The following is a 15,352-nucleotide window of genomic DNA, read 5'->3' as shown; positions in this document are numbered from 1 at the left end:
AGTGTAACCTCCCTTCTTCTTCTTCTGTAGTGGTCAATCCAAGGATTGGTTTGCAACAGCTACAATGGCAGCTTGTCTCCGTTCTGTGCGTCTTTCAGCTTTTCTCCTCATTTCTTTATAGGTGTCACATCCCACACCTTCCACGATTTGATCCACGTACCTCAGCCGTGGTCTTCCTCTTGGTCTTTTTCCCTCGACATATCCCTCTGTGATTGTGTTTAGGAGTCCTTTATGTCCTATTAGATGGCCTGTAAATTCCACTCTTCTTTTAACGATGAAACTCCAGAAGCTTCTCTTCTCACCCACTCTTTCCAGAACCACTTCGTTTGTGACCTTGCCGAAACATTTTATTTTGAGCATGCGTCTATACCACCACATTTCAAAAGAATTTAGCTTCTGGTCTTCCTCTGTCCCGAGAGTCCATGTTTCACACCAATAGCATGCCACACTCCACACATTTTGTTTTTTTTTGTTTTTTTTTTGATGAGTCTACTGACTGGTTTGATGCGGCCCGCCACGAATTCCTTTCCTGTGCTAACCCCTTCATCTCAGAGTAGCACTTGCAACCTACGTCCTCAATTATTTGCTTGACGTATTCCAATCTCTGTCTTCCTCTACAGTTTTTGCCCTCTACAGCTCTCTCTAGTGCCATGGAAGTCATTCCCTCATGTCTTAGCAGATGTCCTATCATCCTGTCCCTTCTCCTTATCAGTGTTTTCCACATATTCCTTTCCTCTCCGATTCTGCGTAGAACCTCCTCATTCCTTACCTTATCAGTCCACCTAATTTTCAACATTCGTCTATAGCACCACATCTCAAATGCTTCGATTCTCTTTTGTTCCGGTTTTCCCACAGTCCATGTTTCACTACCATACAATGCTGTACTCCAGACGTACATCCTCAGAAATTTCTGCCTCAAATTAAGGCCAGTATTTGATATTAGTAGACTTCTCTTGGCCAGAAATGCCTTTTTTTGCCATAGCGAGTCTGCTTTTGATGTCGTCCTTGCTCCGCCCGTCATTAGTTATTTTACTGCCTAGGTATCAGAATTCTTAACTTCATTGACTTCGTGACCAGCAAACCTGATGCTAAGTTTCTCGCTGTTCTCATTTCTACTACTTCTCATCACCTTCGTCTTTCTCCGATTTACTCTCAAACTCCACACATATGATTTCAAAAATCTTTTCATGATTTCAAGGCTGATGCTCTTAGATGTTAAGATATTTTTCTTCTTGTTAAAAGCAGCCTTTGCTCGAGCAATTCTACTTCTCACTTCTGCCTTGCTCCTTCCATCCCTGGTAATATTACTGCCCAGATAAGTAAATTTATCAACTTGTTCAAGCAGTTCATTGCCTACATGAACCTGGACTTTCACTTGATCTTTTCTGTCGCATGCCATTACTTTTGTTTTTGCTTTATTAACAGTTTGTTATTCCGTAACCTTGCAATAATAACGTGACTAACCTCCCAATAGAAAATGTGACTCGTATAACCTTTCAATAATTAACTAACTGTGAATCTAAACTAGTAAACTGGGACGTCAGCAGTGCTGTGTCATGGCCTTGAAAGATCATTCTGAATAAATTGAAAATTGTTACCTCAATGAAGTCGCCGGATAACGCATATATATCTGCTCCTATGAGAAATTTTTCTGGCACAGGCCAGTGCAATGCTGGCCGCTAGATTTGTCATGTATAAAAAGAAAGAACTGATTTTTCTTTACTATAATCGGGATGACTATGGATTGCAGAAATTAGTAAAGTCTTTAAATTCAGATGAATGATTGTCAAAAAGTTAATTTTATAAAAAAGATTATTATTAAAAGATTTTTTTTGAAACATTTACATGGGGCTTGATATAACAATAGTACAAATTTTGTTGTAACAAACTACATATGCGCGCGGCTGCTTTTACCTTATATTACTTTGCTCAGGCACCGCCATCGCTCCACACGATCGGGCCAGCCAACTCCACACACCCGACTGTTGTAGTTCAATTCTTTTATCTTGGCGGTTCGCGCATGCCCGCCTAGACGCGGGAGGTTGCTGCGTTGCCAGTTGCAAACGACGCACGCGCCAAGAGAAGCAGCGCCATAGTATAGTATAGTTCGCAAACTTACGTTTAGGGGGGAGCGCGCAGTTTATGAAGTAAAGGCTCCACGGCCGCATTAACCCTTTCGCTGCTACAGAGACGTGCTCCCCGCTTTCCGCGCTGTGCGTGACTTTGTCATCACTGCACTGCTCGCCTGTGCAGACACACGGTGTTCCGACTGCTTTGACACACTTTATCATTCGGTTTCACAAAAACTATTTGGCCCAAAAATTTGGTTTTTACACATCTTCTTGACTGATAACTTCCCCCCATAAATGACTTAATTTTGTTTCGATGTTAAACGCAGTTATTGTGCAGCGTTAGACGTAGTAAACCATTGCACGAAATTTTGAAGAGTTTGCAGAGGTAAAAGTCCATAGCGTATACTTTCCGTATGGTCGATTTTGGTTGCCACTAAGAAGTTTCAAAAAACTACATTCAAACGAATAAAATTCATGAAGTAAGACACTTCGATATTGTTTTTAGGTTAGGTTAGTGGTGTTTAACGTCCCGTCGGCAACGAGGTCAGTAGAGACGGAGCGGAAGCTCGGGTTAGGGAAGGATGGGGAAGGAAATCGGTCGTGCCCTTTCAAAGGAGCCATCGTGGCATTTGCCTGAAACGATTTAGGGAAATCACGGAAAACCTAAATCAGGATAGCCGGAGACGAGATTGAACTGTCGTCCTCCCGAATGCGAGTCCAGTGTGCTAACCACTGCGCCACCTCGCTCGGTATTGTTTTTAAATAAAGAAAATATTAATCACCGAACAAGGTTTGAACACTGATTACTTCGCTCAGCAGCCAAATACTTTAACCATTACGCTAACGTAGCTCGTTATTTAACAGATCTCCCAGAGGACTTTAAAATATCACGCAAAATACTGACAAACACTGTTGGTATGACCATGAATCACTCACGTTTCCTGGAAGTACAACAGGAAGCAAACACTTACCGCTGTTCTGTATTGCGAAAAAGCGGGTAGTGAGAATGATACAAACACCTTTCCTTGCTATCGCCTGAATTAGGAGGCTTATTGATCGTTTAGTTTAATTAATTAATATAATTTGAAGCAATTGGTATAAAGAATGCTTTTCCAAACTTTCTATAAAACAAAGTATGCTGTCAAGACATTGCTTTTGTTCAATTACTTTATTTATGTCTGAACGTTTCTAAAACTGAAGACACGTCCGTGCTCTGCGCTGCAGTCGAGCTCTGGCAACGTCATTTTCTGGTCATTGGCTGACTGTGTTTTGTGACGTCAGATTCGCAGAACGAACCTAAACTCGGCCGCCATCGTATATGACGCGCACTTTAGCTATTACTTACTCCTACTGCAGCCAACACTGCTCTCCGGTCTGCGATTCTATTATAGCTTACATATCGCAGGCAGTGCATGAGCAATCCATCGAAATTACATCTGCACGAGTGAGCTAGCAATAAATTCCTTAGTCCTGGACCGCTTACATAGCGCTAGCAATAACTTCCTTAGTCCAGGACCTCTTAGAAGGAAAGATAACAGTACAACAGAAAGTGCAACACAGTAACACAGCAGAAAATTATGGCTGCTTCACACATTACTGGCAGTTAGGTAACGTTGGGGAAATGAATGATTCCTGGCTGAGTGCCTTGTAGCGATTTATTAAATGGTTTCTGTTCGGTGACGTGCTGGCTTACTGACTGGACGTGTACGCAGGTTGGTGGAGCAGACGCTGACGCCGCAGTGGGTGCAGTCGCAGAGCGGGTGGCTGCGCCGGATGGCGGACCGGCTGGTGGCAGCCCTGCAGCAGGTGGCGCCCCCCGCAGAGCAGCAGCTGCAGCAGCAGCAGGTGCTGAAGGAGCTGCGCGCCTGCACGCTGGACGCCCTGGCCGGCTCGCTGCTGGGACAGCAGGCGCGCGCCACGGGCCGCCCGCTGGCAGGATTCCCGCACGACTTCCTGCAGGCTGCGGACCTGATCGACCAGCAGGTGAGCACCGCCACTCGGCGCCACCGCTCCACCCCACTCTGGCTTAGTCTGCACTGGGAGGACGGTGGGTTGGGTCTTCATCCGGCCATCCAGCGTTTTCGTGGTTTCCCTAAATCACTTCAGGTCGATACTTTGATGGTTTGCCTGTAAAGAACTTCCCATTGTCACCCCCCAAACAGAGCTCGTGTGGCATCTCTACTGACTTTATCATCGTTAGGATGTCTTACACTACTGGCCATTAAAATTGCTACACCAAGAAGAAATACACATGATAAACAGGTATTCATTGGACAAATATATTATACTAGAACCGACACATGATTACATATTCACGGAATTTGGGTGTATAGATCATGAGAAATCAGTACCCAGAACAACCACCTCTGGGCGTAATAACGGCCCTGATACGCCTGGGCATTGAGTCAAACAGAGCTTGGATGGCGTGTACAGGTACAGCTGCCCATGCAGCTTCAACACTTTGCCACAGTTCATCAAGAGCGTATTGTGACGAGCCAGTTGCTCACCCACCATTGACCAGACGTTTTCAATTGGTGAGACATCTGCAGGATGTGCTGGCCAGGGCAGCAGTCGAACATTTTCTCGATCCAGAAAGGCCGTACAGCAACTGCAACATGCGGTCGTGCATTATCCTGCTGAAACGTAGGGTTTCGCAGGAATCGAATGAAGGGTGGAGCCTTGGGTCGCACACATCTTAAATTGTAATGTCCACTGTTCAAAATGTCGTCAATGCGAACGAGAGGTGACCGAGACGTGTAACCAATTGCACCCCATACCATCACACCGGGTGATACGCCAGTATGGTGATGACCAATACATGCTTCCAATGTGCGTTCACAGCCATGTCGCCACACGGATGCGACCATCGTGATGCTGTAAGCAGAACCTGGATTCATCCAAAAATGGCGTTTTGCCATTCGTGCACCCAGGTTTGTCGTCGAGTACACCATCGCAGGCGCTCCTGTCTGTGGTGCAGCGTCGAGGGTAACCACAGCCATGGTCTCCGAGCTGATAGTCCATGCTGCTGCAAACGTGGTCGAACTGTTCGCGCATATGGTTGTCGTCTTGCAAACGTCCCCATCTGTTGACTCAGGGATCGAGACGTGGCTGCACGATCCGTTACAGCCATGCGGATAAGATGCTTGTCATCTCGACTGCTAGTGATACGAGGCCGTTGGGATGCAGCACGGCGTTCCGTATTACCCTCCTGAACACACCGATTCCATACTCTGCTAACAGTCATTGGATCTCGACCAACACGAGCAGCAATGTCGCGATACGATAAACCTCAATCGCGATAGGCCACAATCTGACCTTTATCAAAGTCTCCTCCTTACACGAGGCATCCCAACAATGTTTCACCAAGCAACGCCTGTCAGCTGCTGTTTGTGTATGAGAAATCGGTTGGAAACTTTCCTCATGTCAGCACGTTGTAGGTGTCGCCAACGGCGCCAACCTTGTGTGAATGCTCTGAAAATTTAATCATTTGCATATCACAGCATCTTGTTCCTGTCAGTTAAATTTCGCGTCTGTAGCATTTCATCTACGTGGTGTAGCATTTTTAATGGCCAGTAGTGTACTTCCTAGCACTTGTCCCATTTTCTTAAGTCAAAGTCAAAAAAGAAAAAAAAGAGATTAAATAAAGGGAAAAAAAGATTTAAACTGTGGACCACTATTCAACTGACGTCCAAAATCCAACTTTTCAGTTTAATCAGTAACATGATCAATTAAACTGGCTGCAGTCTCATTCAAGTGTTCGCTATCAGAGCTCATATAGCAACAGATATCAGCCATGTTTTTTCAGTGTGAAAGACATTCACAAAAATTCAGTTATTATCGGTTTCATCGAACTAAGTCAATAGCAGCTCCAGCTGCACTGTGTTCTAGCATCTCTTAAAATTCTCCACTGAAACGCCAGTGAAACTGGTATAGGCATGAATATTCAAATACAGAGATATGTAAACAGGCAGAAAACGGTGCTGTAGTCGGCAACGCCTATACAAGACGGCAAGTGTCTGATGCAGTTGTTAGATTGGTTATTGATGCTAAAATTGCAGCTTATCAAGATTTAAGTGAGACTGAACGTATTGTTACAGCTCGTGCACAAACGATGGGACACAGCACCTCCGAGGTAGCAATGAAGTGGGGATTTTCCAGTACGATCATGAGTGTACTGTGAATATGAGGAATCTGGTAAAATATCAAATCTCTGACATCACTGCAGCCGGAAATAGATCCTGTGAAAACAGGACCAATGACGACTGAAGAGTATCGTTCAACGTTACAGAAGGGCAACCCTTCCACAAATTGCTCAGATTTCAATTCCGGGCCATCAGCAAGTGTCAGCAAGTAAACCATTCAATGAAACATCATTAATATGGGCTTTCGGAGCCGAAGGCCCACCCATGTACCCTTGATGACTTCATGACACAAAGCTTTACGCCTCGCCTAGGCCTGTCAGTACCGACATTGGACTGTTGATGATTGGTGACATGTTGCCTGGCCGGACGAGTCAAATTGTATCGACTGGGTGGACTTGTATGGGTATGGAGACAACCTTATGAATCCGTGGACTCAGCATGTGAGAAGGGAACTGTTCAAGCTGGTGGAGGCTCTGTAACAGTGTGGGGCGTGTGCAGTTGGAGTGATATGGGACCCCTGATACGTCTGACTCTGACGGGTGACACGTACGTAAGCATCCTGTCTGATCGCCTGCATCCATTCGTGTCCATTGTGGATTCTGACGAACTTGGGCAATTGCGGCAGCACAGTGCAACACCCCACACTACCAGAATTGCTACAGAGTGGCTGCAGGAAAACACTTCTGAGATTAACTTCCACTGTCCTCCAAACCCTGCAGACGTGAACATTATTGAGCATATCTGGGATGCTTTGCAACATGCTGTTTCGAAGAGGTTTCCAACCACTCGTAATCTTACGGATTTATGGACAGTCCTGCAGGATTCACGGTTTGAATTCCCTCCAGCACTACTTCAGACATTATGTTGTGGGGCATCGATGGTCGAACCCGGGAATCCAGATGGCCGAGCTGAAGCTGGGGCCCACAGCGCCGCTTCGCGTCAGGAGGCTGAGCAAGTTCAATAGCGTCAAGGGGCAGTGCAGAAAGATACAGCAGTATTCGGTAACATTGCTTTATTCACATAATTTACAGCACTACGATATGTGCAGTGTAGTGTCGGCGTGCCGCCCGCAGCGTTGTCCCGCGAGTCTAGCCGGCTCAGCAACTCCTGGTATGCCGACACCATTGCTCTGTCATCAAGGCCGCTCAGCTGGAAGGCAGCTGTGCTCAGCTCGGTCGCTGTTCGCCGAGGTGTCACGTCTTGCGTCGCGTAGCTGCCCGCGATTCCGGAGACTGTTACAGCCCCTGGTCCCTGCCACCCTCCACCCCATTTGGCCTGCTCTGTCCGACCATGGGACGAAGGTAGTTGCACTCGTCACCCGTGGCGCTCGGCCGCTACTGCGCCCAGGACAGGACCAGACTCGAACCCGCACCCTTCTGGATGTGGTGCTGCAACTTGCCGCTAGTGGTGTTTGCCAGATGGCAACACCCGCTGCTGCCTTTGGCACTGCCACAGCGCTGCCGCGATTCCTGCAGCGCACGCCTTGCCCGGATTTGGTTGTAGGGGCACGGCGGTATCGCGTTAGTACTGCACAGCTGCTGGCATCTGACCTCGCAGCATCCCCTGGACGTGTTGTATCGAGACAAACGGTGTACGGAAGGCTTCGACAGAGTGGCCCTTACTGTCGGATATCTGCTGTGTGTGCGCCTCTGACGCGTCTTCTCAAAGGGGAACTCTCTGGTGCGGAGCCGTCAACATGGCACCTGGGCAGTCGAACAGAGGCCGATGTTCTTTTAACAGATGAGTCCCGATATGATCTCGAGAGCGATTCCCCGGCGGGTTCGCATCTGTAGGGGACGTGGAACTCGATTTCGGGACCCAAACACTGTGGAAAGAGACCGATATCGGTGAGGATCCCTCATGGTGTGGGCAGGGATTATGTCAACCACATGAACACCTCTTCACGAAATTGTACTGGTGCTGTGACGAGACCTTGCGACCTCATGCACGGTTTTTGCGAGGTGCTGTGGTCCCAGACATCGTGCTGATGGACGGTAATGCTCGAATACATAGAACACGGAAGCGGAAGATACTGCACGCATGTCGTGGCCTACTCGCTCCCGCGATTTGAATCCCTTAGAGCAGGGCTTCCCAACCTTTTGAGCTGGCGGACCCCTTCTTCAATCGAAAATCCATGGCGGACCCCTAGTCAGTCAGAAGCACAGTAACCATAGGAACTGAAAGCTTCTTAATGCAAGTGCCATGTTCCCATAACCCCCCCCCCCTCCCCGAAGTATCAATAGTCTTTGGTTTAGAGATGAATGAAAACAACTTGAAATTAATGATCCAATTTCAATTCGCACTTTATCCAGACACTTACTATTGGATTTACTCCCTTTGTTCAACACACTACGACCTGATTAAAATTATTTGGTAATTGAAATTTCACACGATGTAGCTGTCTTCCTCCAAGAGCAATCAACGTCACGTCCAAACTGTTCGCTGTTGACAAATTGCCCCTTTTGTCAGTTCACTTCCACTATTTGGCTACTGTTGTGTAAGGAGCATGCATATTTCGTAACAGTCGTGTGTGTGTGTGTGGTTTTTAGTGAAATCCCAAGAAAAATGTTCAAATGTATGTAAAGTCTTCCTTCAGACGTCCTCCCTCCTCATTCGTTTCAACTGGGAACGTCCCTTGTTGTGGAAGGTGATGGAGAAACTGCACGCTTCTTCAATGATCCTGGTTTCAGCCACCAATCCATGTTAGAATTAATAAACTGGTCAAAAATCGACTTATGAAGTAGGTAGTGCACTGACAAAGCAAGTTTAACATTTAATTATGCCTGAGGCCGCATATGTGCGAGCGAGCGCTGTGATTGGTCGACGAAGCTCGTTCCGCGCATGTGTAAAAGGTTTCAGCGCACCTACCGCCGTGAGCCGGCGCACAAACGACCCCCCCCCCCCCCCCCCCCTATTGTTGCCAAACAGTCGATCAGAGAAGCCGCATTCTCCGGCACTAAACTGTGTATGCCTTCTCACTTAGGAACCGCAAAGGCCGCTTGGGAATGCGACCTGTAGTAAAAGTACACATGTTTTTCACACGAAAAAAAAATTGTGATGAATTTTATTTTCACATTTTTATTCAATAATTTTACTCATTATTTTACACGATTTGGTGAAAGGTGGCCGCGGACCCCCTAGATAGAGCCGGCGGACCCCTGCGGACCCGTCACACGTTGGGAAGCCCCGCCTTAGAGCATGTCTGGGATGCAGCAGGGACGCCGTCTGCATCACTTCAGCATCCACAAACCGCTCTGCAAGACTCTGCAGGAGGAAGGGGCGTTATTGCCTCAACATGAGATTGATGATATCATTCACAGCATGCCCCGTCGTTGTCATGCCTGTATTGCTGCAAGAGATGGTCGCACCCTATACTGAGCACATTAACGAGAAGTCAGAATGCATGTACAAATCTGTTAACTTGGAAAAAAACAAAGAACATTTTTGTCTACAGTTATGCACGTTGCTGTTGTCTACGTTCTGTATTCTTTGCATCGTTTCTACTTTACTATCGCCTGTGTATGCTGTTTTGGTGACAAAATAAATGCAACTTGGCAAAATTTCCGTTTGTTGCTTTAACTTTGGACACCAGTGCATGTAGACATGAAGAAGAAAGATGTAGAATGTTAATAACGTTTGATTTATTTAAAAAGCTTTAAGAGTTTCCACATAAAAAATTCGGAGGCATTACTCTTGAGCAGGCAGACCCTCATATAACTCATATCTTTTCACCCAGAGGTTTTATCCCTCTCCCGAATATTTCTTTTAACCCCATAATTGGTTATTAGATTTACGTATTGAACAGCACGGTCGAAAGACTCCAGCCCTGTTTTACATGCTTTCTAATCTGAGGACTTCCTTCTTGGTGTATCATTCTTATTTTTCCTTCTTGGTTCTTGTACACCTTGGATATTACCCATCTTTCCCCATAGCGTACATGCATATTCCTCAGAAATCGAAGATCTCACACCATGTTACACTGTGGAATACTTTTTCTAGGTCGACGATTCCTGCGAGCGTGTTTTTTTTCTTTTTCTTTTTACTTCTGTCTTGCTGCCATTACCAAGCACGACTTCAGGAGTGCCTCTCTGGTGCCTTTACCTTTCCTAAAGCCAACCTAAACGTTGTCTAACAGATCTTCAGTTCCCTTTTGCATTCTTCTGCGTGCCAGTGTCGTCAGCGCCTTGGATGCGTGAGCCGGTAAGCTGATTCTGCGATAGTTCTCGCTGTTATCTGCCCTTGCTGTGTTCGGGATTGTGTGGATGATATTCTGGTTAACGCCTGATGCTATATCTCTAGACATACAAACCAATGAAAAGTCGTTTCGTTGCAAATTCTCCAATGATTTTAGAAAATTCGAAGGAGTGTTATCAACGTCTTCCGCCTTGTATGATCGCATGTCTTTCAAAGCTCTGTTACACTCCCACCCAGAAACGGTGTCCCCTCTGTCTTTCGTATGGACTCCCATTTTTTTCCATCGCTTCATTAGACAGTTCCTTCGCCTTGTAAAGAACCTCCACATACTCTTGCCACCCATCTGCATTCTATAGTGTATTTCCTCTAGTGTGATGCTTTTCCATTTGTTTTCAATGAATGTTGTTTTGGCTTTTGTAAAAATCAGGTCTTCCGACGACCATTTTCTTCGATTTCTTCACATTTTTCCTGTATTCTCTTCGCCTTGGTTTCCCTGTATTTGCTGTTTATTTCATTCCTTAGAGGTTTACATTGCTGTTATTCCCTGAGAATATTTATACTTCTTTCTTTCATCGACCAACTGAAGAATTTCTTCTGTTATTCAAGGTTTCTGTGGTACCTTTCTTGTACCTCTATGTGACTCGAGAGTTGGCTACAGAGTTTGAATTTCCATTTTTAGATCTGTCCATTCCCCTTTAACTCAACTACCAACTGCGGTATCCATTACCGCTGTGTTTACAGCGTCAGAGAACTTCCTATGCACCTCATAATTCCTCAGAACTTCAGTATCCCATTTTTTCCCTTGATGATTCTTCCGGACGATTTTTTCTCAAACTTCAGCCTATTCTTCATTATTATTAAAATGTATGTGAATCTATACCTGCTTCTGGGTGCGCCTTAGAGTCAAGTATCTGATTTCAGATTCTCTGCCTCACCTTGATGTGACCCATCAGGAAGGTCTCAAGCCCTTTTCCACGTATACTTCCTTTTCTTGTGATTTTTGAACAGTGTATTCGCTACTGAAAGTTGAAATTTATTGTAGATCTCTTTTAGTTTTTCTCCTCTCTCATTCCCATTACCAAGTCCATATTTTCCCGTAATTCTTGCGTTCCTTCCTCTGCTACTATGCTCCAATCCACCAAGGCTTATTAGATATTCATCTCGCTTTACGACTGAATTGCACGTTAAATATCCTTTCTCTAAGTCTTAATTTCTGATTCAGTCGTATGCATGTATAACAGAACTGTTGTTGTTGGCGTTGCTTTACTGTTGATTAGTATGAGAGTAAGTCTATCACTGAACAGTCCAAGAAAAAAATCACTATCTGCCCTCCCTCCCTTCCTAGTTATGACGAATCGTACAACTGTTACACCATTTTTTACTGCTGCTGATATTGTCCTACATTCGTCAGGCTAGAAATCCTTTCGTTCTTTTCATTTCAGTTCACTGCCCAGTACTGTATCCAGTTCGAGCCACTGAAATTCTCTTTGCTGACTTTGTAGCTTTCCCACTTTAACGTTTCTTTTACTTAAAGGACCTGGAGATAGCGCTGAACTGCTGAATGTCCCAGCCCATCTTTCCTGACCTCTTGTTTGATAATGTACAGTAGTTCTGGCTCAGGTGAAACGTTCACTAAACCTGGTCCTAATACACGAAATTCCCAATAATGCGAATAGGTAATTCTTCACACAGGTTATACATGGCCAAAATATTCACCTGTCTGCCTAAAGCACACATATCTTCCTATTTGTAAAAGTCTTAAGTCAGAGAATATAAAGGAGTTATTATACAGGGTTATCCAGCTGCCCTTAACGATGTCGTTGTATGCAACCCGCACTGCACCTGTATCAGGGACGGTACCCAGACAGGCGAAAGCCACGTAATCGATATACTATAGGTCCAGTCTCAGAGCTTTGGGTGACTGTTAGTAAACGGAATCATACAAGGGAAGCTTCCTCGCAGATTAGAACTAGCAGGGCCGAGACTCAACTCGGGACCTTTGCCTTTCGCTGGCAAGTGCTCTGCCGTCTGAGCCACCCGAGCACGACTCACGATCCATCCTCACAGCTTCAATTCTGCCAAAGTGGTAGAGCCTTCGCCCGTGGAAGGAAAAGGTCCTGAGTTCGAATTTCAGTCCGGCTCACAGTTTAAATCTGCCAGGAATTTTTATATCAGCGCACATTCTGATGCAGAGTGAAAATTTCATTCAAGATATACCTTACTTCTGCCGTACAAAGCCACGTGTTTCCAATCTTTCTTCGTGTAATTACCGGTGTAGTCATACAGGTTTTGTATGTCTCCGTACGTTTATTCCATTTATAGTACTTAACGTTTCATAAATGGTCCAAAAGGTTGTCTTATACAGTGTGTCGTCGTGTTAATATGCTGAAGTAGTCTCACAAACAAAATTTACGCAATGCGTCTACTTTACCAGTTATTTTGGCAATGTGCTTCACATCTCCAGAGTGAACTTACCAACAACATTGTTGTGGGACGTGGGTTTGCATAAAATGACATCGGAAGGGCAACTAAACCAGTCTGCGCCATTATTATTTTGCATAGTATTCTTCAAATTAACGAATGTGTTGCACTGCATGTAATAAATTAAAACTTAACACAGTTGCTCATACGTTCTCAAAACATGAAAGTAAATGAAGAGTTAGTAGAATAACACCCTGCAGTGTACAATCTGAAACTAAGTAACACAAGCACTGCGACTTGTAATCCCTGGGTAACTTTTAAATAATTCTTTCACTGTTGATAGCAATTTATTTTGAATGTCTGACCTGGTACTACCAAAAGCAAAAAGCCAGTCTCGTTCGATTACAATACAGTGACTGACTTGTACATAATGTAAATCAAATCTTCTTTAAATAGTGATGGCCTCCAGATGTTCTCCTCCCGTAAGGCAACTGTGATGTCCACCACAGTACACACACCTCACCTACGGCCATGTACTGTGTCCCCATTGAGTCGAATCACTGCGTGGTGCCTCGTAAATATACCATAATTACTTTCAATCAAATTAGTATACTAAGATTATCCCCCACATCTAGCTTTAATTCCATCGCTCAGTAAACATTTTTCCACATCGCCCGAGACTTACATGAGGGTCACTCGAAAAGAAATGCACAATATTTTTTAAAATCCATCTTTTATTCTACATGTTTGAAAGTTTTACAGTGTGTACATACATCTTTTAGGAACAATATTATCATTTCTCCACCTAATTTCCATCACTCTCAACTGCCTTACGCCATCTTGGAACCAGCGCCTGTGTATCCGCACGGAAAAAGTCTGGACCAGCCTGTTGGAGCCACTGTTTGGCAGCGTGCACAAGGGAGTCACCATCTTCAAACCTTGTTCCACGAAGAGAGTCTTTCAGTTTCCCAAAGAGATGATAGTCACATGGCGCCAGGTCATGGCTGTACGGCGGGTGTTTCAGTGTTGTCCATCCGAGTTTTGTGATCGCTTCCATGGTTTTTTTTGGCTGACATGTGGCCATGCATTGTCGTGCAACAGCAAAACATCCTACTTTTTCTGATGTGGTCGAACACGACTCAGTCTTCGGTGTCGTCACATACACATCAGAACTTATGGTGGTTCCACGTGGCACCATGTCCACAAGCAGGAGTCCTTCGGAATCGAAAAACACCGCAGCCATAACTTTTCCAGCAGCAGGTGTGGTTCCGGATTTTTTTCTTCTTGGGTGAATTTGCACGATGCCACTCCATTGATTCCCTCTTTGTCTCTGGTGAAAAATGATAGTGCCATGTTTCATCACCTGTCACAATTCTTCCAAGAAATTCATCTCCACCATTCTCGTACTGTTCCAAAAGTTCGCTGCATACCGTTCTTCTTGTTTCTTTGTGAGCCACTGTCAACAACCTGGGAACCCACCTGGAACAAACCTTTTTTTTTTTAATGTTATGGGACTTGACTGCTAAGGTCATCAGTCGCTAAGTTTACACACTACCTAACCTAAATTATCCTAAGGACAAACACACACACCCATGCCCGAGGGAGGACTCGAACCTCCACCGGGACCAGCCCCACAGTCCATGAATGCAGCGCCTAAGACCTCTCGGATAATGCCGCGCGGCAAACCTTTTTTAACGCCAACGCCAACACTTTCAGTATTCCGCAAACACTTCCATCCCCTATCCCAACGTAGCGTGACAATTCGTTCACTGTGATGCCTCTGTCAGCAGTCACCAATTCGTTAACTCTCTGCACATAGCCTGGAGTGTGTGCAGCAAGAGGCCTGCCGCTGTGAGGACAATCCTCAATACTGCTGTGCCCGCTTTCATCATGTAACCTGCTTGCCCACCGACTAACTGTTCTGCGATCGACAGCAGCATCTCCGTACACCTTTTTCAACCTCTTGTGGAAGTTTCCCACTGTCTCGTTTTCACAGCACGATGCTTCTGACGAACGCCAAGTGTAGCAGCCATCTTGAAGACATGCTGTGACGGCGCCACTCACGGGAACAGGTAGAACTAAGTTTGAAAAAAAGCGGGAAGGATGTATCTACACACTGTAAAACTTACACACATGCAGAAGGAAAACTGTATTTTTACAAAAATAGTGTGCATTTCTTTTGGAGTGACCGTCGTACTTTGCAGTAGGTAAAGAAAAAAGGCCCTTGTCGAGCCGACATTGTCGGACTGTCACAGTACCACGTTCAGACTTCAGAAATTCCATGCTGCGAGAGATAGAATTTTACTTTTTCGTTCGTTATTTAAGTTAATTAATATCTTCTCTTGGTCGTGTCACCTTGGAAGCCGTTCCCGAATATCTGAATGGAGCAGAATGAGATTTTCACTCTGCAGCGGAGTGTGCGTTGATATGAAACTTCCTGGCAGATTAAAACTGTGTGCCGGACCCAGACTCGAACTCGGGACCTTTGCCTTTCTCAGACAATTGCTCACTATCTGATCTACC

At 45.3% G+C, this 15,352-nt stretch overlaps 1 protein-coding gene across 1 annotated transcript in view; it reads left to right on the top strand.

Annotated features, from left to right (window-relative positions):
- LOC126284206 (cytochrome P450 4C1-like) overlaps nucleotides 1–15,352 on the top strand; it is a 178,157-nt gene that overhangs the window by 74,713 nt on the left and 88,092 nt on the right. Inside the window, exon 3 of the mRNA XM_049982971.1 lies at nucleotides 3,785–4,055. Coding sequence (XP_049838928.1) covers nucleotides 3,785–4,055 — 271 coding nt within the window. The remainder of the gene's footprint in view (nucleotides 1–3,784; nucleotides 4,056–15,352) is intronic.

The sequence above is a fragment of the Schistocerca gregaria genome, chromosome 8 (assembly GCF_023897955.1).
Source record: "Schistocerca gregaria isolate iqSchGreg1 chromosome 8, iqSchGreg1.2, whole genome shotgun sequence".
NCBI classification, from domain to species: domain Eukaryota; kingdom Metazoa; phylum Arthropoda; class Insecta; order Orthoptera; family Acrididae; genus Schistocerca; species Schistocerca gregaria.
This window is presented reverse-complemented; position numbering and strand designations above follow the sequence as displayed.